This window comes from Herpailurus yagouaroundi, unplaced genomic scaffold (assembly GCF_014898765.1).
Source record: "Herpailurus yagouaroundi ecotype Mexico unplaced genomic scaffold, PumYag 67702, whole genome shotgun sequence".
Lineage (NCBI taxonomy): Eukaryota > Metazoa > Chordata > Mammalia > Carnivora > Felidae > Herpailurus > Herpailurus yagouaroundi.
The window spans coordinates 739,946-764,970 of record NW_024420501.1 but is presented as its reverse complement, the minus strand read 5'-3'; the positions used below and the strand labels follow the sequence as shown (position 1 = coordinate 764,970).

The 25,025-nt window shown below is 50.4% G+C and overlaps 1 protein-coding gene across 2 annotated transcripts; it reads right to left on the bottom strand.

Annotated features, from left to right (window-relative positions):
• Window positions 1-1,663: 1,663 nt before the first annotated feature.
• VGLL1 (vestigial like family member 1) lies at window positions 1,664-23,496 on the bottom strand. Of its 2 annotated transcripts, XM_040468569.1 has the most exons (4): window positions 23,349-23,496; window positions 18,437-18,659; window positions 9,185-9,604; window positions 1,664-1,858 (listed from the first exon to the last, which is right to left on the bottom strand). In XM_040468569.1, coding segments are annotated over exons 2-4 (624 nt in total). In that variant the 5' UTR covers window positions 18,639-18,659; window positions 23,349-23,496; the 3' UTR covers window positions 1,664-1,856. The 2 variants fall into 2 exon arrangements, with proteins under 2 accessions (XP_040324503.1, XP_040324502.1); XM_040468568.1 differs by lacking the exon at window positions 1,664-1,858 and having other exon boundaries at window positions 8,705-9,604.
• Window positions 23,497-25,025: the final 1,529 nt, after the last annotated feature.

Below are 25,025 nucleotides of genomic sequence, written 5' to 3'. Positions count from 1 at the left end.
CTCTCAAAGATGAATAAACATTAAAAAATACAAATAAATAAATAAATAAATAAGGCTACTCATTTGGAAAGATTGGTGGAGGGTCACAGTTTTTACCAAAAAAGTAACCGTAACTGTTGTAAATTAAGAGACTCGACTTGCTTCAAAGCATACAGAATGATTAAAAGGACAAAAATAAATAACCAGACTTCACTTTGAGAAGATCTTTGAGGCTTCATTTAATCTTAATTAAATTTATTTTAAAAATTGCGATAAAACCACCATCCTACAAAAATTCACAGGGACGTACGGTTTTAAACGCTTACACAGTAAAGGAATTGAAATGGGCCATCGCATTATTACTGCACATTTGGAAATACAAAATGGCTTACTAGATTATTTTCAATTAATTATATCAAGAGGGAGACCATTATTGAAAGGGCAGAGATTGTTTATATGGGAGAGAGAGAACTGTTATATTCCAGTTAGCATTTGTTTGTGGAGGGATAACTAATTTCAGTGTCAGCACGGAGCCCCACTGGGGGCTCGAACCCACCAACTGTGAGATCACGCCCTGAGCCTCAGTACCCACATATTACATGGAGGTAATAATGCCAGTCCCAGGGTTGCCGGGAAGTTGGCCTGAGACCACGGATGTGAAAGAACGTGGAACGGAGAACAGCGTGATCCGAAAAAGTAGTTTTATTATTCACCCCCTGAGCTATTACACAGGAGCAAGTGGGGGCTGTGTGGACGGGGAACGTGGACAGCAAGGCCTTCTGGGGTTGTCACAGGCTAACTGCCAAGGTCACGCTGGCCACAGGGGCGTCTGGGAGATTAGAGAGATGAGGTGAATGAGTTTGGAGAAATTTGTCACTTTATCTGGAACAATCTGCAGGGAGGTCCTGCTGCCATGGCTTGGCCCAAGCCTTGTCTTTCCCCACCAATGTGTCTAAGACGCCGTGGGTATCCCCATGGGTGGATCCAGCGGCTCTGTACTGAAAAGACAGATCATACTTCCCAGATGTCCCTAACAGTGGAAGAGCCGAAGGGAAGGTTTCATTGTTTGGGGAAGCCAGGTGAGCCCCGTGGCAGGCTGTAAGGTGTCACCAAGGTCCAGGGGGACACCTGTGGGGCGTCAGATGCCAGAATCCTCATCCTCGGAGTGAGGGCAGGAAGAAACTCCTGGAACTGCAACTGACAAACGCTCTTGGCACAGAACTTACCCCGGGTTCCGCTTGGGATGGGGCTCAGTCACTTGATTGTCTGACCTCGGCTCGGGTCACGATGTCACAGTTTGTGCGTTCGAGACTCGCATTGGGCCTACGGCTCTGACTGCAGGGCTCGCTTCGGATCCTGCCCCCTTCTCTCGCTCACACACTCTCTCAAAAATAAAGAAAACATTAAAAAGAAAGTACTTCATTCAGGAGAGCGTGTTCATTTTGCTTTTGGCAGAGGCCGGAGTGCAGTGGCCCACAGTCTGGGTGAGGTTGGCAAAAGGGGCGACCCCATAAGATACCAAAGACCCTGCTGGTAGAGGGTGAGGGCGCTATGATTTCTAAGGAGGAGAGCAGTTGGGGGCAGGGAGGGTGGGATGAGCCTCTATGGTCCCCGTCCCTGAACTGCTCTTTTAAACATTTCAGGACATAGGTGCCAACGAAGGGAAGTGTAGAATTTTAGGGAGAACAGAAACTTGCTCCTGGCGCAATGCTCTCTAGTGACGGAAAGGGAAAAGGCTGGTGCAGTCTTCAGACCCTCAGGATTCACAGTAGAAAATCACGGGCAGGTTTGGAAAAAGGAATTCTCTTCTTCCGACTGAAATTCAATTAAAAAAAAAAAAAAAAAAAAACCACATTTCTTCTCTCTGGAGACTGGCTTTCTGAAAAACAAGATAAGCACGATGAGGAAGAAACTGGCTCTGGGGTCAAATGAGCCCAGGTTTGAATCCTGCCTCCATCACTGCCTCGTTGTGTGACCTTGGGCGAGTTACCTAGCCTATCTGAGCCCCACTGTCTTATCTGTTGAATGGGGCTTCAGGCGATACCTACCTCTTAAGATTCTGGAAAGGATTGAGTGAGTTAAACCCACCTAAAGCTCCTTCTCACAGTGCCTGGCACATATCTGCTCCGTAAATATTAACTACTATCTTGTTAAAGAGGCAGTGTCATTATACGTCGCAGAGTAGAATTAGCCTCGTAGGGAAGCACAGGACTTTGGAGTCAGAGCGAGAAGACTCCGGCACTCACTCGCCTTGACTGGTCGCTACTGGTTCTTATTTTGCTTCACCTCCGTGAACCTTATCATTCTTCTCATCTCTAATGACCTTTCACTTCCCTTCTGCCAGCCATTCCCGTGGTCATGCGCCACACTCTGTCGTCACCTACACAGGTAGCACCCTTGCCATTTCGACTTCAAACACCGACTCTCCACCCACCACCTCCCGTGTCGCTGGCGTAAGTAGCCTTATCAACTACATGTTTCCATAACCTAATCCTCCGGTCCGTCAACCTCCACCTCTACCCCGTCCCCCTCCATCGGCCTCCATTTCCTGCTTCGTGCAGGTCAGAGACCAGGCCCCGCTGTTACAGTCACTCCATTTGCAGATACCTTAGCCCCTTTTACTCCCTCCCCATCCTTCTCGCTCGCCCGCCAAAGCCTCCCTCCAGATGAACGTTACCATTTGCCCTCTGTGCATCGCACTAGCCCAGCGGCACTGAGGAGAATCACACAACCCGGCTGGTTCAACCTGTGACTCCTGACCTCGGACTTCCGCTGGGCGTTCAGGAGGCTGACTGACGACTTTCATACTTTCCCGCTTTTCGACACCGGCATTCGCGCTCTCGCCCCAGAGTTGATGGAGGAAACAGAGATCGTTTGATCCGTACTCTTCTGACTCCCCAACAAACAAACCAGCCGATCGATTCGCATCTGTGTCCCCTATTCTCCTTCTGTGCACTTTCCATGTTACGACGTCCCTCCTCCTAGCACGTGTCCTTATGTCCACGTGTCCCTTCTATGGGCTCAATGAGCTCCCCCGTGAAACTGTCAAGAATCATGAGATCATGACCTGAGCCGAAGTTGGACGCTCAACTGACTGAGCCACCCAGGTGTCTCAGGGAAAACTACTCTTAACAAGGTTACCAAAATTTGATGCCGCGTCCCATAGAAATTTCCTGCTTTTCTTGGATCTCCCGGAAGCCTCTGACCCAGCAGATCACTCCCTGTTTTGACACATTGGCTCCTCCTACTAGTTTCTTTCGGTTCTCCTCCCACCACACTGACTGCTTCCCCGTGGCCCCAACCTCTGAACATCGGCACGCTCCTGGACACTGTCCTCCACCCTTCTATCTATACCCTCTGCCTCGAGCATCTAAATACTGTCACCTACACACTGATCCACCTCAAAGTTTTCCTTGGGGTTCCCTTCTGAACTCCTCGCTTACATACACAACTGTTTCCGACATCTATCCACTTGGGAACTAGAGCGTATTATCCTAAGTGAAATAAGTCAGTCAGAGAAAGAGAAGTATCATATGATTTCACACACATGTGGAATTGAAGAAACTAAACAGATGAACTGAGGGAAGGGACGGAAAAATAATATAAAAACAGAGAGGGAAGCAAGCCATAAGAGACTCTTGAATACAGAGAACAAACTGAGGGCTGCTGGGGGGGATGGGGTAAATGGTTGAGGTGCCTTAAGGAGGGCACTTGTTGGGATGAGCCCTGGGTGTCATCTGTAAGCGCCGAATCGCTGAGTTCTACTCCTGAAACCAACATCACACAAGGTAAGTTAACTACCTTGAATTTAAATAAATAAATTTTAGAAAACGAAAAAAAAAGAGAGAGTGAGAGCGATCCTGAACTCATGATCCTGAGGTCAAACCATGAGCTGAGATCAAGAGTCAGACGCTTAACTGACTGAGCCACCCGGGCACCCCAAATGCATCCATTTCTATCCGTCTCCACTGCAACCACCTAAAGCAAGCCGCCATCTTTTCATGCTCTGTCTCCCTCTGTCTCAAAAATAAAATCCTCCCATGGCCTACCAAGTCACTCGCAACTTAAAATCCAAACTCCCAACACGACCCATAAGACCCCATGTCACGTGGCTCCTGTCTACCTCTCCAGCGTGGTCTCGTGCCACACGCTCCGTTGCCCCCTGCGCTCTGGCCACACCGATCTTTCTCCGTTCCTCACAGGCCTCCCCCACCCCCTCCATTTCCATGCCAACTCTTCCTAAAGCTGGCTCACCCCCCTTTATTCAGGCCCCTGCTCACATATCACTGCTTCAGAGAAGCCCCCCTCTGACCGCCTTGTCCAAAGTTGGTCCCCACTTTACCCCTATTTCAACACCCTATATATTTCCTTCATGGCACTTATAAGTTGCAAATGTTTTTTCCCTTTTTCGGGACGTGAGGTCCTGCCTTCCCCGCTAGATTATAAACTCTATGGGGGCAGGGACAGAGATAGTTTCATTCACTATTATATCATACATGTGTACCATAGCACCGTGTCTGACAAATTGCAATATCAATGAACGAGATCAATGTATCGTTATCCGGTAGACATTAAAGGAACACACAGTGTCTATTTCTACAACCCCCCTCCCCCCATCAAATTCCCTAAAAATTTTGGCACCAAAGTGCTTTGGGACTCACCCCCACAGGTGTGTGACGGGCAGCCCAAGGGGACTGGGCCCGTATTGGAGGGCCAGGAAGAGACCCTGCCTTCCTTCCTTTGATAAATATTTATGTGGGCCTTCACACAGGAAATCTTTCAGAACTCCTGAAATTCCTACTGAAAGATTCATCCAGTTCACTTTGAAACCAGGTTAATATAAAATATACAAAGTATCAAATGTATACAGGCGACTGGGTTCCGTGCCAAATCTTACAAAACAGGAAGCGAGGGCGTAGAATCTGCACATTTCACAAGCTCTCCTGTGCTACTCAGTATCAGCCAAGACTGGGAGCTGGGCGGCGTGCTTGAGAGCAGGGGCTTTGCTGGGGTTCCTGGGAGTTACCTCCTTCCCAGTCCCCATGCCTCTGCTGCCCAGAGCTAATAGCACAGAGCCCGATGCGGGGTTAGAACTCACGAACTGCGAGATCATGCCCTGAGCCAAAGTCGGACGCTTAACCGACAGAGCCACCCGGTGCCCCTTCTGCTGTGTGATCTTAAGGCAAGCCCTTTCACCTGTTTGAGACTCACTCTCCTCATCCATAAAATAAGACTGTTTACTCATTCAGTCAATCCCTGTTTACCGAATACTTGTTGCGTAAGGCATATACACAATTCACAAGGTCACTGTGGGGCCGGAGCAGGATGATGTGTTTAAGATCTGGCTCGTAGTCCCCATCTGTACATGCTGCTGTTAGTTTTGGCCTATGAGCAATTTAAAGCATCAAGTTTTCAGTAATTCTAAGGCTTGACATTAAATATATATATATATGTATATATACACACTATTTTTAAATATGAAACTTATTGTCAAATTGGTTTCCATACAACACCCAGTGCTCATCCCAACAGGTGCCCTCAATACGGATATACACTATTAACAAGTACTTAGGAGACTTTATAATCTTGACGTTCATTAATTAATGTTCTGCGGTTTCTAGCATTCAGTCACTCATTCAACAAATACCTATTGAACTCTGGACCAGCTCTGTTGCAGGTGCTAGGATGTGGGGGTACACACTTCAGTCTTGGCCCTCAAGGAGCGAACATTCTAGCACGGTTTACTACTGCCCTCACCCCACTCTTCGCTAGATTGTAAAGAACTTGACAACTGGGACTGTGGGAGCCTTTCCACACACACACACACACACACACACACACACACACACACAACCTGGAGCACAGCCTGAGGCACTCTTCCCAGAAGTCACTCTTTGATGGCCTGCTGTGGGTTTGGTGGCTTGCTTTCCCCCACCGCCCCCTTCACTGTGGCTAATTTACATTGGAATGTAAATCCTAAGCATTTACATATATTATTTCCTTTAATCCTCACAGAAACTCAATGGGGCTCACGCTATTTTAATCCTCATTTTGCAAATAAGCCTAAGAATGGAGGGGTTAAGAAATGTGACCAAGTTTCTGAAGCTAGTAAGTAATGGGAACCCAGGCCATAAAGAGCCTCATGCTTTTCCACCCAGACTGTGTCCATTTGGATGTTCCTACTGACAGCATTTTTTTTTTTAAGATTTTTTATTTTCACATCATCCCTACACCCGACATGGGGCTCAAACTTACAACCCTGCAATCAAGAGTCACATGTTCTACGGACTGAGCCAGCCAGATGCCCCTGGCACCACTTTCAACTTGAGCATGGAAGGCAGCCTGGGTGGCTCCGTCGTCTAAACATCTGACTTGGGCTCAGGTCATGATCTCGCGGCTCGTGGGTTCGGAGCCCTGCATCTGAGCTGATAGGGCAGAGAGCCTCCTTGGGGTGCCGCCCCCCCCCCCGGGCCTCCCCTGCTTGTGCTTTCTCTGTGTCCCTCAAAATAAATAAATAAACTTAAATGGTGCTTTCAAAAAACTGAGTGTGGAGCCCAGAGTCTTGGCCTTTGGCCCCAGGTGGCATTTTCTTGGTCTGCAGAGTCCTGGGGTGGCCCGATGTTCTAGCCTGAACACTGAACATCTGGCACAAAGCAAACTAATCCTCATGAATTTCTTCATTTTGCTGAGTCACTTGGGTTGAACCTAGCTCAGGTAAAAGAACTCAACCGAGCTGGGAGGATAGCATAAGAAAGTGGTCAAGACAGCTCAGAGCCCGGAGCCTCCTTCAGATTCTGTGTCTCCCTTTCTCTCTCAATTAAAAAAAAAAAAAGAAAAGAAAATAGTCAAGACAGTTCATGAGGCAACCAGAGCATGGGTTCCTTGAGACAAAGACGAAACAAATTCCGGCTCTGAAAGTAATAATAGAAATGAAGATCTTTTCAGCTGAAGAGCCTGGTTTGCACACTCCAGCCCTCTCAAGTTTGTTCTCAAGATACCAAGAACAAACTTGAGTTTGATAGTGTGTTTCAAACAAAGGCAGAACCAGAGACATACTTTCACTTGCAACGAGGGCATTGATTAGACAACAAAGCTCCAGGGACCCCAGATGGTCTGCCCCTCAGTGTACAGACACGGGGCACATTTTCCCTTTTATCAGAAGTTACGAAAAAACGAACAGAGAAGCTTCTGTTTTGAAGGGACCTTGGGCCTTGCTCCCATCTTACAGGGAGCATTCCTGACTTCCCCAGCAGATCCTAGACCATCAGGCCAAGTAATACCACTGACGTCAACGTTCGGAGGAGAGTGTGGAGTTTGCAGTTATCGTCAGACTTGACAATAACTAGTTGTTATGTTTGGGAGGCGAGGATTTGCGCGAGCCGTGCTCTCACTAACTGCTGAAACAGGGCCCTGCTGTGTGTACGCACAGGCATAGGTACAGACGCAGTCAGCCTAATTCTTCCTCTGAATCCGGTACATTCCTACTCAAACTCTAGAAGCGACAGAGTGGTTATTTTAACGGGAAATGTGTTTTCGACGTTAGGCTGGAACCCAGGGCCTGACTTAGGTTGGCTATGCTGAACAGGCCCTTTGTGCCCTGTATGTGTAGTTCAGGGTAAAGGCAGCTTCTAGCAATTCCTCTCGGGCGTGGGACGCTGGAACTACAGATAGGTATGGACTAAGGGGCTGTAAAAGAAAATTCGTCCAGAGTACAGAAGGCCAGAGGATGCAGACTTGGCCCCATGAAACTATCAAATATATGTTATTACCAGTATTTACCCTGAAAGGCAAATTTTGCAGCAGGTTGGGTTGTCTTGTGGCTGAAAGTATACTTCGGGCCAATTCTCCCTCAGCCTTTTACAAAGAAGGGAGTCTTGGGGCGCCTGGGTGGCTCAGTCGGTTGAGCGTCCGACTTCAGCTCAGGTCACGATCTCGCGGTCCGTGAGTTCGAGCCCCGCGTCAGGCTCTGGGCTGATGGCTCAGAGCCTGGAGCCTGCTTCCGATTCTGTGTCTCCCTCTCTCTCTGCCCCTCCCCCGTTCATGCTCTGTCTCTCTCTGTCTCAAAAATAAATAAACATTAAAAAAAAATTAAAAAAAAAAAAAAAGAAGGGAGTCTTGGTTCTGGGGTAGGTACTTTACATCTCGTAGGCACTAATGAAATATTTGTCGGGAGAAAGAGTGACCGAAGAAGCGAAGGAGCCTTAAGGGGGTTTTAGTTCAGGGGGAGAGGTGGTGGCCAGGGAGTGGGAACCCAAGGGAAACTGATCGGGTTGGGGCCCAGAGTGCAAAGCACAAGCCACGGACCACCGGGCTCTACAGTGGCTTTGAATTTTTTTTTTTTTTTTATGTATGAAATTTATTGTCAAATTGGTTTCCATACAACACCCAGTGCTCATCCCAAAAGGTGCCCTCCTCAATACCCATCACCCACCCTCCCCTCCCTCCCACCCCCCATCAACCCTCAGTTTGTTCTCAGTTTTTAACAGTCTCTTATGCTTTGGCTCTCTCCCACTCTAACCTCTTTTTTTTTTTTTCCTTCCCCTCCCCCATGGGTTCCTGTTAAGTTTCTCAGGATCCACGTAAGAGTGAAACCATATGGTATCTGTCTTTCTGTGTATGGCTTATTTCACTTAGCATCACACTCTCCAGTTCCATCCACGTTGCTACAAAAGGCCAGATTTCATTTTTTCTCATTGAGTGGCTTTGAATTTTAATGTTTGGAGCAGATGGTTGGTATAGATGGCCCTTGGTTTTGCCCGGGAACCGGGCGTCACTGCGAGTTGCCAACCTGTTTGGAGGATGGAGTTGGAGCCCGTAGGTATGCCACAGAGCTCCGTTTTACAGCCGGATTCTTTGGCGGCTTACAGCGAGGTGAATGCAGGACCCTGTGATTTTTTTAGGGCGCCACCGAAATCATTTTTCTAGGATAAGTCCCGAGTCAACAGACTGGGGTCAATATTCGGGGCCAAGCCCATCTGGCTGGCTCCCTGGGTAACCCTGAATCATTAAGCTGTGACCCTCAGTGAAGCTTAGCAAGTTCACTTAGGCTTAGGTCTACGGAACGTTCGAGCACAACGTCCCATCCCTCAGAAGCCCCACGTCTGGAGTGGGAGCAATGAGTCTTAGCACCCCATCTCATGCCCACTCCCTCTCAACTGCAACCAATCGGAAGCCATCCCCCGAGCATCCGGAGGCATTTCCTTACAGTGGGCTGAGCCGGCAGGCAAGTTGAAGGTCAATCCCGTGCTTCCGGCTGTCGGAGCAGAGCTGCAATCCTCCCACACCGCAGCTTCCTGAGGAGGGGCTAGGTATCGGTCCTGCTGGAGGAGGCTTAGGAAAGGCTCATACTTCCCATCAGGCTGGGGCTCGGATGGCACGTGCCCGCCGGAGTAGGTGTGAGAGTAGCCAGGCTCCGAGGAGCTGGGGCTGGCCGGGGAGGGGTAAGGCCACGGCTCGCCAGACGGAACGGACGGGCTCCCCGCCAGGGGCACCGGGTAGTGATCCATAGTCATGAGACCGGGCCCATGGAAGCTGCAGTCGGTGGCGCCGTATGCAAAAGATGCTCCGGGCTCTGGCTTTGTCCACTGAGAAGAGAAACGCCACCGATTCGGAGGCATGTCACCATCTGGGAAGGAAAGATTCGTAAGACATGTTAGGCGGTCATTGTTCGCGACGTGGAAGGAGCTTCATTTTTTTCCTGGTTAATACGTACTCTTTTTCTGATCTGAAGAAAATGTAGAAAAAGTGAACCCACAAAGCCCAGCTTAACCATCATCACCACAGACCATCATCCGCCTTCTTTCCGGGATTTGTTTCCATCCAGGCCCGCGCGGCTTTCACATCACGTATGATTTCGAAGGCTGCTTTTGCATCATTAAACACATCCCCGAACGGAGCCAACACCAGCCTTTTCAATAGCTGCCCAGTATTCCCTCCTGAGACACTAATAATGTGGCCAACAGACATGGTATTTGTGGGCAACTCAGTTATTTCCATCGTTTCAATGATCTCAATCGCACCCGTGGTGGAACATCTCTGTATGTACATCTTTGCATCTATGACCAAAGAGCCCCTCCGGGAAACTTTTCTAGAAGTAGAATTGCTTGATTAAAGGTGATTTCTGTTTGGCTGTTGCCGGCTGGCTTTATTTTACAGCCGGTGGTTTGAATACACCAAACAGAAGGACCCCACAGAACTTTATGAAGGGTTTAACATTTGCCTGTGTAAGTCACTCAAAGAAGTCGAGGCGCTGAAACCCCATTTTCTAGAGGGATCTGGGGCATGGGGATGTTAAGACTGGACCAAGTGAGCGGAGCAGATTAGCCAAGCAGGGATCCGAGCTGGAGCCATAAGTGATGGGTACAGAAATGGTTGTTTGCACCTCTTCCCGCAGAAGCAAAATGCTCAAGGTCAAGGGGTGACTCTGTCTGTGTCTTCTTGCAAAGTTCTTGCGGACCAGCTAACGAGGCCGGAGCCTCCTTCGGTCTCATAGACACTGTTCTAACTGTTCCTATGGTAGCAGCTGAATCTGAGTGTTCAAAAAGTCTAGGACGGCTCATGACACGGATGGATGTTTTCTCTATTCGCAACACCCACTCAGGCAAGAGGGGAGGAGGGAGAGAGGTCTGGCACTCATCTAGCCAAGATAATGAAGGGGGGCGTGGGCGTGAGACAAAGGAAGATCGGAGGGCTGGGGAGACTGGTCCCCTTCTCTCCTCCTCCCCGCCCCCCTGCACATGTGCCTCTCCCAGCTCTCCTGAATGTTCCACTTGCCTGGATTGTGTACAAGACAAAAACAGCTGAGTGGTCTGTGCAGTGACACTGGAGCCTCCCCCCTCCTCCCATCCTAGCTTTTCATGTAATATAGATAAGAGCAAAATAAGCCCTAACTTACGCGGCACAGACATTCTACCCAACGTTTCGCACCACTCACCGTGAGCAACGGCCCGATGGTTGGCCTTTCAGCGAAACCAAGGGCAAGGGAACGTATAAAGATTTGTTCTTGGGGATGAACACCACTTTTGAAAATTGATATCTGCAGACCAGCAGCGATTCAGGATCCCGCGTGGCACAAATAGAGAAAGATTAAGCTGACTTAGTATAATCGCTACGTGTGCTTGGTGTGGAATAAGGTATCGCATGTCCCGAGTACAAGTTAGAAACAATGTGTAGCATCTGACCTAGGCACTGAATGCTTGAAATGTGCAAGGCAGGGCCCCAGGGTCTTTGGAATATTTTGAGAGAGAGAGAGAGAAAGGGAGAGAATCTCAAGCAGTCCCCATGCCCAGCATGGAGCCCAATGAGGGGCTCGATCCCACGACTGAGATCATGACCCGGGCCGAAAGTAAAGAGTTGGACGTTCAACCAAGGGAGCTACCCAGGAGCAGGTCCGCTTGGTCACTGTGCTCAGTTTGGATGGCAGCGTGTGGGGAGGCACAGTGTCCCAAATCCCACATTCACAGCAGCCCCACAGTGGGCCTTGGGAGCCCGGGGAAAGCCGCCTTTCTAGAGCAGGCATGGGTGCTGGTGTCCCACGGAGTTGAGACCCTGAATTTTAATGAGCCACTCTTTCCAGCAGCCACAGCCCCCTACCCTGTGAACCGGGAAGGCATCCTGAGCCACAGTCCTGACTGACTCAAGGTTGCTGCTGCTGCTGCTAGAAGTGACCCTGGTGACAGTTTCTTACCCAAGGTCCCCCCACCAGTTACCTCTAGAGATGAGAGAAGGAGCGCCAAGGAAGACTGCAGTTTTATGTAACCCCAAACTACATTCACAAGCAGAGACCAGTCAAGGGACATGTTGGTTCTGGGACACTTTTTAGCAGTAACCCTCATCTGCAATGTCTCCACTCACTCACTCACTCACTCACACTTGGTCTTCCCCACTAGCCAGGAAGCTTGGAGAACACAGAAATCAGGGCACCCGGGTGGCTCAGTCGGTTAAACATCTGACTCTTGATTTTGGCGTAGGCCATGATCTCACGGTTCCCAGGATCAAGCCCCAAGCCTGTTTGAGATTCTCTCTCCCTCTCTCTCTGCCCCCACCCCACTCACTGTCTCTGTCCCTCAAAATAAATAAATAAACATAAAAAAAAAAAAAAGAACACGGGAGCGCTTGGGTGGGTCAGTTGGTTAAGCCTTGAACTCCAGCTCAGGTCATGATCTCACAGTTCATGAGTTCGAGCCCCGTGTCGGACTCTGTGCTGACAGCTTGGAGCCTGGAGCCTGCTTTGGATTCTGTGTCTCTCCTTGTCTCTCTGCCTCTCCCCCACTCATGCTCTGTCTCTGTCTCTGTCTCTCTCTCTCTCTCAAGAATAAACATCTAAAAAAAAAGGAACACGGAAACCATTTCTCTTTTGTTCACCATCACACCCTCAAGGACTTGCATAGCACCTGGCTGTGGCTGTTGTTGATTATTACCAATTGTTATTGGGGGCTCACATTCACATGCTTCTTTCCTGGTTTGGAACTCTCCACGTAGATCCACCCAGGGGAAAGCACAATGGTAACGGCATGAGGCCGGAGGGTCCCCCCCGCCCCCTGCCGTTGGCCACCTGGTGCCAGGGCAGCAGAAGCAGGTGCATGTTCAATGTGGAGGATGGCGTAGACAGTGGCTGTGGAGAGAATTTTCAGAAGCCATTGCGCGTTGTGTATCCATTTCCGAAGAATACTACATCAGGGGTGGGCAGGAGCAACTGTGAATCCAGAACAGTTTTAAAGCAATTTTTTCTTAGTAGGGAGAGAGAAGGAGGAGAGGGGCAGAGGGAGAGAGACAGTCGTAAGTAGGCTCCGTGCTCAGCGCAGAGCCCGGCACGGGGCTCGATCCCACGACCCCGGGGTCATGACCTGAGCTAAGATCAACAGTCGGATGCTCGACTGACAGAGCCGCCCGGGCAGCCCTGGAACAGTTTTGTTTATTGAGCACTTATTATGGGCCAGGCACCTTGCTTAGCACTCTGTGTGCGTGATCTCATGTGACCCGCACAGCAAGGCAGATGCCACGATGGCGCTAAGCGGTCTGATTGCCAAACTCATGCCCTCAGCAGCTATGTCTCCACAATATTCCAAAGAACAGAGGGAGCTGGGCGTTTTCACGAACTACTGGCGTTGGAAGGGTGGCAGGCGGGCATAATATCTCTGTGGGATTTGTATGCACCCTTTGATCCAGTCATTGCCCTTAGGGCGATTTGGGGATAAAATCAATGATGGGTGCAAAAATTTAGCTACAAAGATATGCAAAATGATATTTAGAATACGGTGAAAAATTGACAACAATCCAGTGTCCAAAAATTGTAAGATTCCATAGATCTTTAAAAAGCATACTCCCAGGGGCGCCTGGGTGGCGCAGTCGGTTAAGCGTCCGACTTCAGCCAGGTCACGATCTCGCGGTCCGTGAGTTCGAGCCCCGCGTCGGGCTCTGGGCTGATGGCTCGGAGGCTGGAGCCTGTTTCCGATTCTGTGTCTCCCTCTCTCTCTGCCCCTCCCCCGTTCATGCTCTGTCTCTCTCTGTCCCCAAAATAAATAAACGTTGAAAAAAAAAATAATAAAAAATAAATAAATAAATAAATAAATAAAAAGCATACTCCTTTGTTTTTGAGAGAAAGAGAGAGGACACAAGTGACAGAGGGGCAGAAAGAGAGAAAGGGGCAGGGAGAGAGAGAGAGAGAGAGAGAGAGAAAGAGAGAGAAGTGGGGCTCACCCGGGGCTTGTGTTCACCCGGAGCAGGGCTCGAACTCACCAACTGTGAGATCATGACCTGAGCCAAAGTCAGATGATTAATGACTGAGTCACCCAGGCGCCCTAAAATGCATACGCTTGAGCCATTAAAATGATGTAGCAGAACATGTAACGGCATGGGAGGGAGAGATACGCGATTTATGTCCAAAATGATGATATGCTATGAAACGTAGCAGGGTGCATAGATGCTCATTTTGAAAAGATAACAGTACTTTTGTGATTGGAAAAAGTTATTTTAAGTAAAAACTGGGGAAACCACGTGACTCCAAGAATTCGAGTCACAGTTGTAAAAGATTGACCTCTTCCCCTTTCTGTCTCCGCCTTTATTTTTGAGAGACAGAGACAGCAGGAGCAGGGGAGGGGCAGAGAGAGAGGGAGACACAGAATCCTGGGCAGGCTCCGGGCTCCGAGCTGACAGCACAGAGCCCGACGCAGGGCTCGAACTCACGGACCGCGAGATCATGACCCGAGCCGAAGTCGGACGCTTAACCGACCGAGCCCCCCAGGCGCCCCTCTGTCTCCACCTTTAATACAAATCCTGCTCTCTGAAGAAGTTAAAACGAAGCACCCTCCCAGCACACACGTCTTGCACCACGAGAAGTCCAACCTCTGGCCCTGTCCGATCTGTACGCATGGACGCTCCCTTCTCTGCCTCCTTGGCTAGTGGCGCTGGTCTCTTATTCATTCTCCCCAGAAACAAAGAGGATATTGTTTGTATTAGCCGAGGTTGAAACAACACCAGGGACCGCTTACAGGACACGATTCTGCTCCAGGCCTCTGAGGCGACCTGCTCAGTCCCCCTCTCCGCCTTACGGTCGCCTCCCTGGGGTACCTAGTCTTTGGCGGGTTATCCAGAACCTTTTCCCTGGTGAAAATGAAAATGAAACACAGAACGTGGGCAGTATTTTCAAGTGGCTAAGAGCGCAGGATCTGTGTCAGATCAGCCTGGTTTCAAAGAGACACTAGTGCCTTCCCAGTGGATTATGGTTGAGGGGAGAGAGAAGAAGGTGGGATCTTTTGGGTCTGGCTCCCAAGGCCTTTGGGTGCTCAGGTATACATCCACTCACCTCTCAGCAGCCCCTGAGCAACATCGCCCAGCCTGGGGCTGGGACTGGGACTGGGACTGGGACGGGAAGAATACAGAGCGGGACGTGCCCCGGGACCATGTCTCCCGCCCCAGAAGTGGTTAACTACTGAAGCTTCTCCGGTTACCGACTCTGAAGCCCAGGAGTCCTTTTAAAAGGGGGATCATTTGAAAATGACTTCACCCTGCGTTTTCTTTTCTGAAGTACGGCCAGTATAAAAATATACATAGGTAAATTAAAACAAGTTTGATTTGGGAAAAGCAGCCAGGAAATTCGATGGCATTTCCCAGCCACGTGGGTCTCCGTGTTTGGGCTTTGCATACTTGGCTTGACAGAGCACCCTTAGAAAGCGGCCGCGTTGGTAGTGAGAGCAGCCTGGGCCTGGCCCGCAGGGGCTGAGACACTGCTAACGGTCAGTCATGAAAGGCCACTTTATGGATTTGCCACCACTTCCGAAGCTGCCTGTCTCTCACACAACACCTCTTGTGAGAACCACTGGGGGGGCTGCCCTTTTTCCACGGGGCCTCCCCTGAGGCAGCAAAGCTGGTGAAACACTTGACTCCTCACAGCAAAGACAGGCCTTGAGGAGCACGGGCCCTCCTTTGCTCAGTCAGCTGGGCCAACATTTGCCTAGCCCACCCCACGGTCTGTGTGGAAGACATCTTGACAGGCGAGGGCTCTGGGAGATTCTCACAGGGAAAACGCTACCGGGAAGGTAGTGGGGAAGATGGCTGCCTCTCTGGTTGACCTGGGAAGGTTGGTTTGGACAAGGAACAGGGCCACGTCCAAGTTCCCTTCACGCACAGGGGTGTCACAGAATAGAATGAAGTCAGAAGGCATAGGAAACCGTACAGCCGCCACAGAGGGCCCAGAAGTCCCTAGAAAACGTGCAGGCTTCCGGGTGGGGCCTGCTGCTCTGTGGTCTTAATGCTTTGAACACAGGCCCTCATACCCACACAAAATAACACCTACATGGCACTCACTATGTGCCAGTGGATATGCATTATGTCACTGACTCCTTCTATAGTTCAATAATACTCAATTGTAGAGATGAGGAAACCGAGGCACAGATAGAGGAAGTGATGTGACCGGAGATCAAGTTGTTAATCAATGGTGGAGCTGGCCTGGGCCCCAGGCTATCCGGTTCTAAAGCCATACATCACATGGTGTTCACTCTCTTGAGTGGCGCCTTCTATGGCAGACATCAGTAGCCTATGATCCAAATCACAATTTCATTCATTCAAGAGATATTGTGTCGGGCATTGGGCTAGCTACTTGGGAAGCAGCAATTAACACAGAGTCCTTGCTGCCACGGAATCCAGAGTCTAGAGGATGGGAGGAGACAAGAAAGAAAAGATATAATAAAAATAAAATATAAAAAATAAAATAAGATAGTGTAAGATGACAGAGGTTGACGGGTTGGGGGGGGGGGCTTCTATTTTTTAAAGAGATTGTGCAGAGAAGGCCTGGACGAAGAGGTGACGTTCCAGGGGAGACCTGAATGAAGAAAAGGGGAAGTCAGGCAGTTATCTGGGGAAAGAGCATTTCAGGGAGAGGGGAAAGGAAGTGCAAAGGGCCTGAGGCGGGATTGTACTTGGCACATCCTACAAATAGCGAGGAGGCTAGTGGGAGGAGATGAAATCGGGAAGAGAGTGGGGCCCCATTCAAGACTTTGGGTTTGACTGCAAGACACAGGAAGCTACTAGAAGCTTCTGAACAGAAGAGAGATAGGAGGAGATTGTCGTTTTAGTGATACCATTCTGATGGCTACTTTGAGAACAGACTGAAGGGGAGCAATGGTGGAAGCAGGGAGAGCAATCGGGAAGCCAAAATCCAGGGTGAGATGATGGCATCATAGCAGCAGAGGTGGGGAGAAGTGGTCAGAACTTGGATATATACTGTTTTTCATGTTTATTTATTTTGGGAGAAAGAGCACGTACATATGTGCGCGTGAGGGGGAGACAGGCAGAGAGAGAGAGAGAGAGAGAGAGAGAGGGAGAGAGGATCCCAAGAAGGCTCTGCACCCCCAGTTCAGAGCCCAACATGGGGCTCGATCCCACGGAACTGTGAGATCGTGACCTGAGCCGAAATCAAGAGTCTGACACTCAACTGACTGAGCCACCCAGGCACCCCAGAACTTGGATATATTTTGAAGGTAAAACTGACAGAATTTGGGGGCACCTGGGTGGCTCAGTAAAATAAGCATCTGACTTTAGCTCAGGTCATGATCTCGCCGTTTGTGGGTTCGAGCCCCGCGTCGGGCTCTGTGCTGACAGCCTGCTTCCGATTCTGGGTCTCTCCCTCTCTCTCTGCCCCTCCCCTACTGGTACACACTCTCTCTCTCAAAAATAAATAAACCTCTTTTTTTTTTTTGAAGGAGTAGTAACCAGAGAGGAAGGAGGAAAACCAAGAGAGCGTGATGTTACGGAATCCAAATGAAGGAGGTTTTTTCTAATTATTTTTTATTTTAGAGAGCTCGAGCAGGGGAAGGGGCAGAGGGAGGGCATCTTTTTTTTTTTTTAGACGTTTATTTATTTATTTTGAGAGAGAGCTCTAGCGGGGGAGGGGCCGAGAGAGAGGGAGACGCAGAATCCGAAGGGGGTTGTGAGATCCTGACCTGAGAGCTGAAAATAAGAGTTGGATGCTCAACTGACTGAGCCACCTGGGTGCCCTGTGAAAGAGGGGGCAACCAAGTGCCGCGGATGACTGGTCACACTCATTCCTGGCCCGCCTCTAAGTACTCATCACACTGTTGGATGGCACTCCCCGCTCCCCGCCCCCTGCCCTTCGCGCCCACGGCAACAGCAAACTTTACATCCTGCCCTTTGGTGTCCTGGGACTGGGGGAAAATCACGTCGCCTGGCTGGACAAATAACTTCTAGGAAAGCACTAAATGCTGCAAAGGTGAACACATCAGATATACACCACGTCCGCGTCCAGGCCCAAAGAGCAAAGCCAGAGTCATGGATTCTGCAAACAGGGGACATCTTCCCGCGCAGGCAGAGGACCCGTTTGGCAGCTTTGCACAAAACAAGCAACCAAGGCCCAAGGGGGGGCCGGGCATTCGATGTGGGTGCTGGGCAAGTACAGTAGAGAGTTCCTCCCCCTCCCCCAACAGAGAGTTTTTAAAAATCAACCAGGCCCTGGTCCACTGCACATTTCAGAATGGTGTTTGGAGGGGGGCGCCTGGGTGCCTCGGTCGGTTAAGCGTCTGACTTCGGCTCAGGTCACGATCTCACAGTTCATGGGTTCAATCGAGCCCCACGTCGGGCTCCGTGCTCCCCCTTTCTCTGCCCACCTCCCCTCCCCCACTCACACTGGGTCTGTCTCTCTCTCTCAAAAAGAAACAAAAAGAAACAGGGGCGCCTGCTGTGGCTCAGTCGGCTCGAACTCACGAGCTCGGACTCACGAACCGCGAGATCACGACCCGAGCCGAGGTCGGACGGTCAACCGACTGAGCCACCCAGGTGTCCCGATTTTGACAAGAAACTTCTAAGAAACGGGTGCGGCTTCTCATTTACAGTGTGACTCGCCTGCGGCAAATACACGCGTGTGAGCACAAAGGCATCGCAGAACCGGTCTTTCCGTGACAGCCTTGATAGAAACTTCCAGCTTCCTCCCACCCAGCCTGCTCACCGTTCCTCAGGATCACATCTGCACTCTGGCTCGAGGGGCTCAGTCGCTGGGGCCTCTTGACACTGCTCAGAGCCCTGGAGAAGTGTTCGTCCACTACGCTGCCGATGTCCCCTTGGAAATAGGTGAAAAGGACGCACTGAGAATTCCACTCAGTCTTTATGGGTCTCTGCAGCTGGATAGTGGTCTTCCCCGTTTCTTCCATCGTGAGGGACGCAGATGACAGCTGCAGATCGAACACAAAACGTTACTGGCACCATTTTTCCGAGCGGCTTGGCTATCGTTTGGATGAGGGGCCCCTGGGGGACAAGCACCCCAAAAGCTCTCACGATGCTTCCAGGGAACCCCGAGCCCCTGAGCGGCGCCCGGGAGCTCGTCCACCCCGCTGCGCTGGTCTGAGCACCAGGCGAGGAGCCCTGTGTGATCAACGTTCAGGGACCAAGACAAGAGTCTACAAAGCGCCGAAGGGGTCCTCAAGAGCCTCAGATGAGAACGATCTGGCAACTCCACTACAAGAACAGCGGGGAGTTAAACAGCAGAAAAAAAAAAAAAAAAAAACAACCGGCCCCTGAGGCCCAAACCGTAACTTGCCTCCTGGGTTAGTGCCTTCCTCCTGCAAAACAAAGGATCCCCCTCCCCGGACAGCTTGACCAAGCAATCCAGGGGGTATTCGAAGATTCCACTTTTCGTAACAAGCATTGCTTTCTGCCTTGACCGCTTTCGTGCAAGGGAATGAGACACATCAAATTCTCCCCACCCCCTGATGCTGTTGATCCTTGCACCCACCCCCCACCCCGTGCTGGACACGAGCACCTAAAAACAGCACCGGTCCTAAGGCCTCCGGACACATAAATTCTGAACCAAATACACATCTCAAGAACGAACATGGTTTACGCTAATATATATGGCAACGTTGGTGAAAAGCTTTTGAAAGATTGCCAGGATGTCGACCCCGTTGGCCGCCAGATGCTCCACACCTAGAACAATGCCCGGGATGCCGTAGAAGCTCGATAGCCCTTTGCTGAATTGCCTTAAACTTGGCGTCCATCATTGTATCCTAACCGTGAGCTCCTTTGGAGCAGAGACTGTCCTCTCGCACCAAAGCCAGGACTGGGCACACAGTGGGCACTCAAGACCTCCTGCGTGGCCTTGCTTTACTAGAGAAGTAGCCTGTGCTTCTTAACCTTTGGCCCCCCCAACCCCACTTGCCAAGGTGCTCTGGCTAAAAGCACTTTTATTCATTCTTGTGAATATGATGGAAATGATTACAGTTCAATAGCTATGTTCTGTGTTCTTCTCTAGTCACTAAACAATGGCCGAGTGCCTGAATGCCATGTCATGCAGAGGAAGCACAAGGCAAGGCAATCATACCAATTAGGAGTCAGAAGACCTGGGGTTTTCCTCAGCTGTGTGATTTGGGGGGAGGCACATAGCCTCTCCGGGATGCAGATTCCTCTTGGGTAAAATTAAGAGGCTGGAGACGATGAATTTTGCAGCCCATTCTTTTAGGTTCCTAGTGTCAATCGATTGTGATGAGCAGGGGACCCTTCCAAAAAGTTCTCCTTTCCGACTCATTCTGGCCCCAGTCATAACTGGGCTCTGCCGTCATGAAGCCTTCATAACAACACAGCTTTCAATTGAGCACATCGTTCTGTTTCACCCTGGTGGACCGCCACGCTAAGTAAGCATCACCAGGCCCGACCTGAAAAATGAATCCTTTGTATCCTTATTCCAAAAAAAAAAAAAAAACAAAAAAAAAAAAAACAAAACCACACGCCAACAACCACTCTGCAACAGTGTTTGGCAGTTTCTGATAAAGTTGAACATATGCTTGCTATATATATGACCCAGCAATCCTACTTCTAGATACAAAGAGCCAGGAGAATCGAAAACCTATGTCCGTACAAAGACTTGTATAGGATATTCATAGCGGCTTTATTTATAATAGCCAAAAAGTGGAAATGAGCCAAATGCCCATCACCAGGATTATAAATAAACTAGCTGTGACGCTAGCGTATAACGGAATGTCATTCAACAATGAAAAAGGCAAAAACTACCCATCCACACAACAGCATGGAGAATCACAGAAATACTATGTTGGGTGAAAAAAAAAAAAAAAAAAACCCCAGACACAAAAGACCACATATTGTATGATTCCACTTACACGAGACTGGCAGAAATAACCTGTGGGGGTAGAAATCAGAATAGTGGCTGGCTGTAGGGTGGAAATCGGGAAGGGGCATGAGGAACTCTCACGGGTGTTCGAAAGGTCCTACATCTGGAGGGTGAATGTCCTATGTGGGTGTACACGTTTGTCAAAATCCATCAGATGGTACGCTCAAGATCTGCGCATTTCACTAAAGGTAAATTATTCCTCGATTAAAAAAAGCACATGCGGGGCGCCTGGGTGGCTCAGTCGGTTAAGCGTCCTGACTTTTCGGCTCGGGTCATGATCTCATGGTCCATGAGTTCGAGCCTCGCGTCAGGCTCTGTGCCGACAGCTCAGAGCCCGGAGCCTGCTTTGGATTCTGTGTCTCCCTCTCTCTCTGCCCCTCCCCCGCTCATGCTGTCTCTCTCTGTCTCAAAAATAAATAAACATTAAAAAAAAAAAACTTTTTTTAAGGCACGTGCTATATCCAGATACTCAGCATTGCAGAAATAAAACAAAGGCGTTATCCTTGAGCACATTATGAGTTTGGGATGCTGACTACGAATAGCCCACTGTTGACCGGAAGTCTTACTGGTAACGCAAACAGTCACTTAATACATATTTTGTATATGTATTATGCGCTGCATTCTTACAGTAAAGTCAGAGAAAAGAAGCGTAAAGAAAATCGTAAGGAAGAGAAAATACATTTAAAGCGCTGCTCTGTAAAAAAAAAAAAAAAAAAAAAAGACTGCATAAGTGGACCCATGCAGTTCAAACCCTTGTAGTTCAAAAGTCAAGTGTACTGTATAATATCACTAGTGTGCGGAATTTTAAAAAGCCAAACTCATAGAAACAGAGATTAAAGTGATGATTACGAGCAGCTGGGGGGGGGGGGCGGGAGGGAACCGGGTAAGTCTTGTTTAGGATACAAAGTTATAAGGAGTAAATAAACCCCAAAGACCTAAGACCGTACAGAGAACTCACACACAACCCTATCGCAGTATAATCCTCCGATTTGCAGAGACTAGAACTAAACTATTCCACCTGCCGAATAGAAAGTAACTATGTGAGGTTACGCATGATCACTAGAGGGGCCATCCTATGACAATGTATATACACATTTATCAAATTAACACGGAACACCTTAAATGGACACAGTTGTATGAAAACACAGCAAAAGAAAAAAACAAAAAAGGAAAGCAAAGCTGTTACGAAGGATAAGGTCATGATAAATGTTGGGAGGCAGCACTTTTTCTAAAGCCGCGGATTACGAAATACCTCCTCGGTGCCTGAAGCTATATGGATATTCTCTCCAGTCTTTACAGCCCTCGGAGCAGGCACTATTACCCCATTTTGCAGATGAGCAATATGGGGGCCCAGAAGGGGAAATGAACTACCCGGGCCGCACAGCTAGGCGTGTGGCAGGCAGAGCTGGGGTTTGAACCCTCTCTAGCTTCAGTGTCTGTCCATTCCCCACCGTCCCTTACCTGGTGGGACTAACAGTCCCCTTCTATGAGCCTCCGTCCGCCCCAGTCTACCAAACGTAAAGGCTTGGCTTCTGATATCTAGGGAACCTGGAGCCAGGCCCTAAAGCAGCCACCTGGTTTCCTTTGGGGGATACAGGCAGAACATCTGTGCACCCCTTCCAGGCGCCTCCGTAAAGCTGCTACTTGCGAGGGCTGCTTCGCACCTTTGCAGGACTCACGGCTTTACCCCTGGAAATGCCAGTGGCCACTGATCTCAGCTCAGGCTTGACACAGCTTGCAAATCTGTCTTTGCGGAGTCTCCCTGAAGCCACAGCCGGCCGGACCCTTGGGGACATCAGGGCCCTGGAGCACGGCCCTTGTCTCCTCGGGTAAAGAGCACAGAGACCACAGGCCGCTGGCCACAGCCAGGAAAGGTTAGAGAGAGAGCCAGAGGCAACGCCTCATCCCCATCACCTTGGAAGGATCAGACCTTACGCAAGTGGGATCTTGAACAAGCCACAACTGCTACCTCTGCCCTATCTCGTCCTCCCCAAACACACGGACGCACGTCCCCAAGGGAAACCATGGGTTACGTCTCTGCATCTGGCTCAAGGGCAAGCGTCCGGCCGGCACCCACACCTCGGTGGGAAGGTTCGTAGCCCCCTCGGAGGGCTATGAAATTCAGAGAAATGTTACCATCTACAGCCTTTGCAAAGCTGCATCTCACGGCACCTCGGGAGGAACACGGGCAGTTCCATCCCCAAACGACTCCAGGAGTGAACTGGGGTCTGGCTGAAGAGAAGGCGGAGAGAGGGTGGGACCTTCCGGGAGACGGCCCGGTCCCAGTCCCCGGCTTGTAGCAAAAGCCTCTTGCAGACAAAACCCTAAGGTCAAGCTTTGCCAGCTGTGCGGCTAGAATAGCATAATCACAAAAGTACCCTGGTCGCTTGCGATGTCCCCAGCATGGAAACGACAAAGGCGCCAAGCGCTCCAACTCGACCTCAAAATAATGGCCAAACTTCTGCACAAATACTCCAACACGGACTCCAATGCCAGCAGTCTGCCTGCAGGGACGCGGTTCCCACCCGTCTGCAGAATGGTACCAGGCACCTCGGGTGGGGGGTGGGGTGTCGTGTCAGAGAGGTCGCCACTTGGCACGAAAGCCCCAAAGGGACCAGATGTCTATCAGTGAGCAAAGCGTGGGATGCTCACCGCTTCCCCGCCCCGATTCCTTCACAGTTGAATTTCCATCACTCCTTGCCACCCCCCCCGCCCCCCCAAAGTCACCAGCTTCTCTTACCTTAACTCCTGACCATCGAACTGAGACAGCAAGATCCCAGGGCTGGGCAAAGGTGCTTAGGGGTGGTCAGAGTCGCCTGGCCCACTTTGGAGCAGCTCAGGGCTTGCGGAAGCAGGGGCTGGGGATTTTGTACCCTCCCCTCGCTACTTTCTACCCCTCCAGCCCGGGCTATAAGAGGCATTTCCTGCTGGCTATCTATTAAGAATGCAGAAAATGCACTCCGACAAGTCCTTCGGGTTGGGCACCTGCAGGAATGAGGAACAGAGGGAGCTCTTTTTTATTTCTTTCTTTTTGCATTAAAACAAAGCACTTAGTGATATTGTCTCTTAAAGGAGGCGGCCAGTTGTTTGCCGGAAACCACACACAGAGTCACCGGCGTCTAGAACATCAGTCACCTTCACTCTCAGGGACAGGGAAAGTGTGTTCGGCCCATCCCAGCGTTCTCCCTCTCTCTCCCCGAGGGCAGAAGAGGGGAGCCCACACCCCGAGAATTCCGGACGTGTCACGGGCTTCCGTGGGCCCCAGAGGGAGACCACATCTCCGCCGTCATGGAAGGAATACACACCCAGCCTACGTGCCGGGGTGTTCACAGACACGTGTGCGGCGTGTGTATGTCAGACGGCAGTCAGTGCCGCAAAGAGCAGTGAGCCGGGAAAAGGAAGCAGGGAAGGGGGACGTACGGGACCACGGAGACAGGATTCTCCGACAAAGTGACATTGGAGCAGAACCCTGAGGGGGCACACCGTGTGCATTTCCGCTTTCCCTGATATCCGGGGGAAACCAAAGGCAGAAGGGGGGGGACTCGTGCTTGGTCTGTTCGCAGAAGGGCGAGGAGGCCAGCGGGGCTGGAGAAGGAGGGAGGCGAGGGAGACGGGGCCAGATCAGAGGGCCCCACGGGCCACGCTGAGGCTTTGACTTTTGCGCCAAGTGAAAAGGAAACCCACTGGAGGGTTTGGAGAAAAACACATCAACGACTCCCGCAAGTTCTACCTTCAAAATGCATCGCTTTCCCACCACCTCCCCCAGGCTCGCCCAGGTCTGAGCGCCCACCCTTTCTCCTCAGCACCGCCCCAGAGCCTAACGGGGCTCCTTCCTTCCACCCGTGGCCCTTCTTGGGCCAAACACCTCAAGACAGCACCAGGGATCATTTTAGAACATGCGTAGAATCGAGTCACTCCTTGTTTGGAAGCTTCTACTGGCTTCTCTTCCCACGTCCCGGTGACAAGGGCCCAAGGGAAGGAACTGCCCCCACCCCCTGGTCTCGGCCGCTCTCCCCACCCTCCCCTCCCTTAAGCTCCAGCCCTGCAGGGTTCCCGGCCTTTCCTTGAATGGGGTCAACATCCTCTCCCTGGGATGCCCATCCCCCACACACCCTCGGGACTTGCCCTCTTGTTACCTCTCCGCTCAGTCACTTTGTTACTTTTTATTTATTTATTTATTTATTTTACGTTGAGAGAGACAGAGAGAGCACAAGTATGGGAGGGGCGGAGAGAGAGGGAGAGAGAATCTTAAGCAGGCTCGGCACTGTCACACACCGTGAGATCAGGACCCGAGCCAAAATCAAGAGTCTGGGGTTTGACCAACTGAGCCACCCAGGCGCCCCCACTCGGTCACTTTGAGAAGGCTTCTGGAAGTGCCCTATCCCACGTCAGCAACGTCCCATACTCTCTGTCCTGT

Bases quoted from the DNA above. Each gene is read 5' to 3' on its own strand.
- VGLL1 (XM_040468568.1), bottom strand. From the start codon at position 18,638: ATGGAAGAAACGGGGAAGACCACTATCCAGCTGCAGAGACCCATAAAG. The intron at 9,605-18,436 runs GTGAGCAGGCTG...TTTCCTTCCCAG, and splicing joins AGATGTGATCCTGAGGAACG to ATGGTGACATGCCTCCGAAT.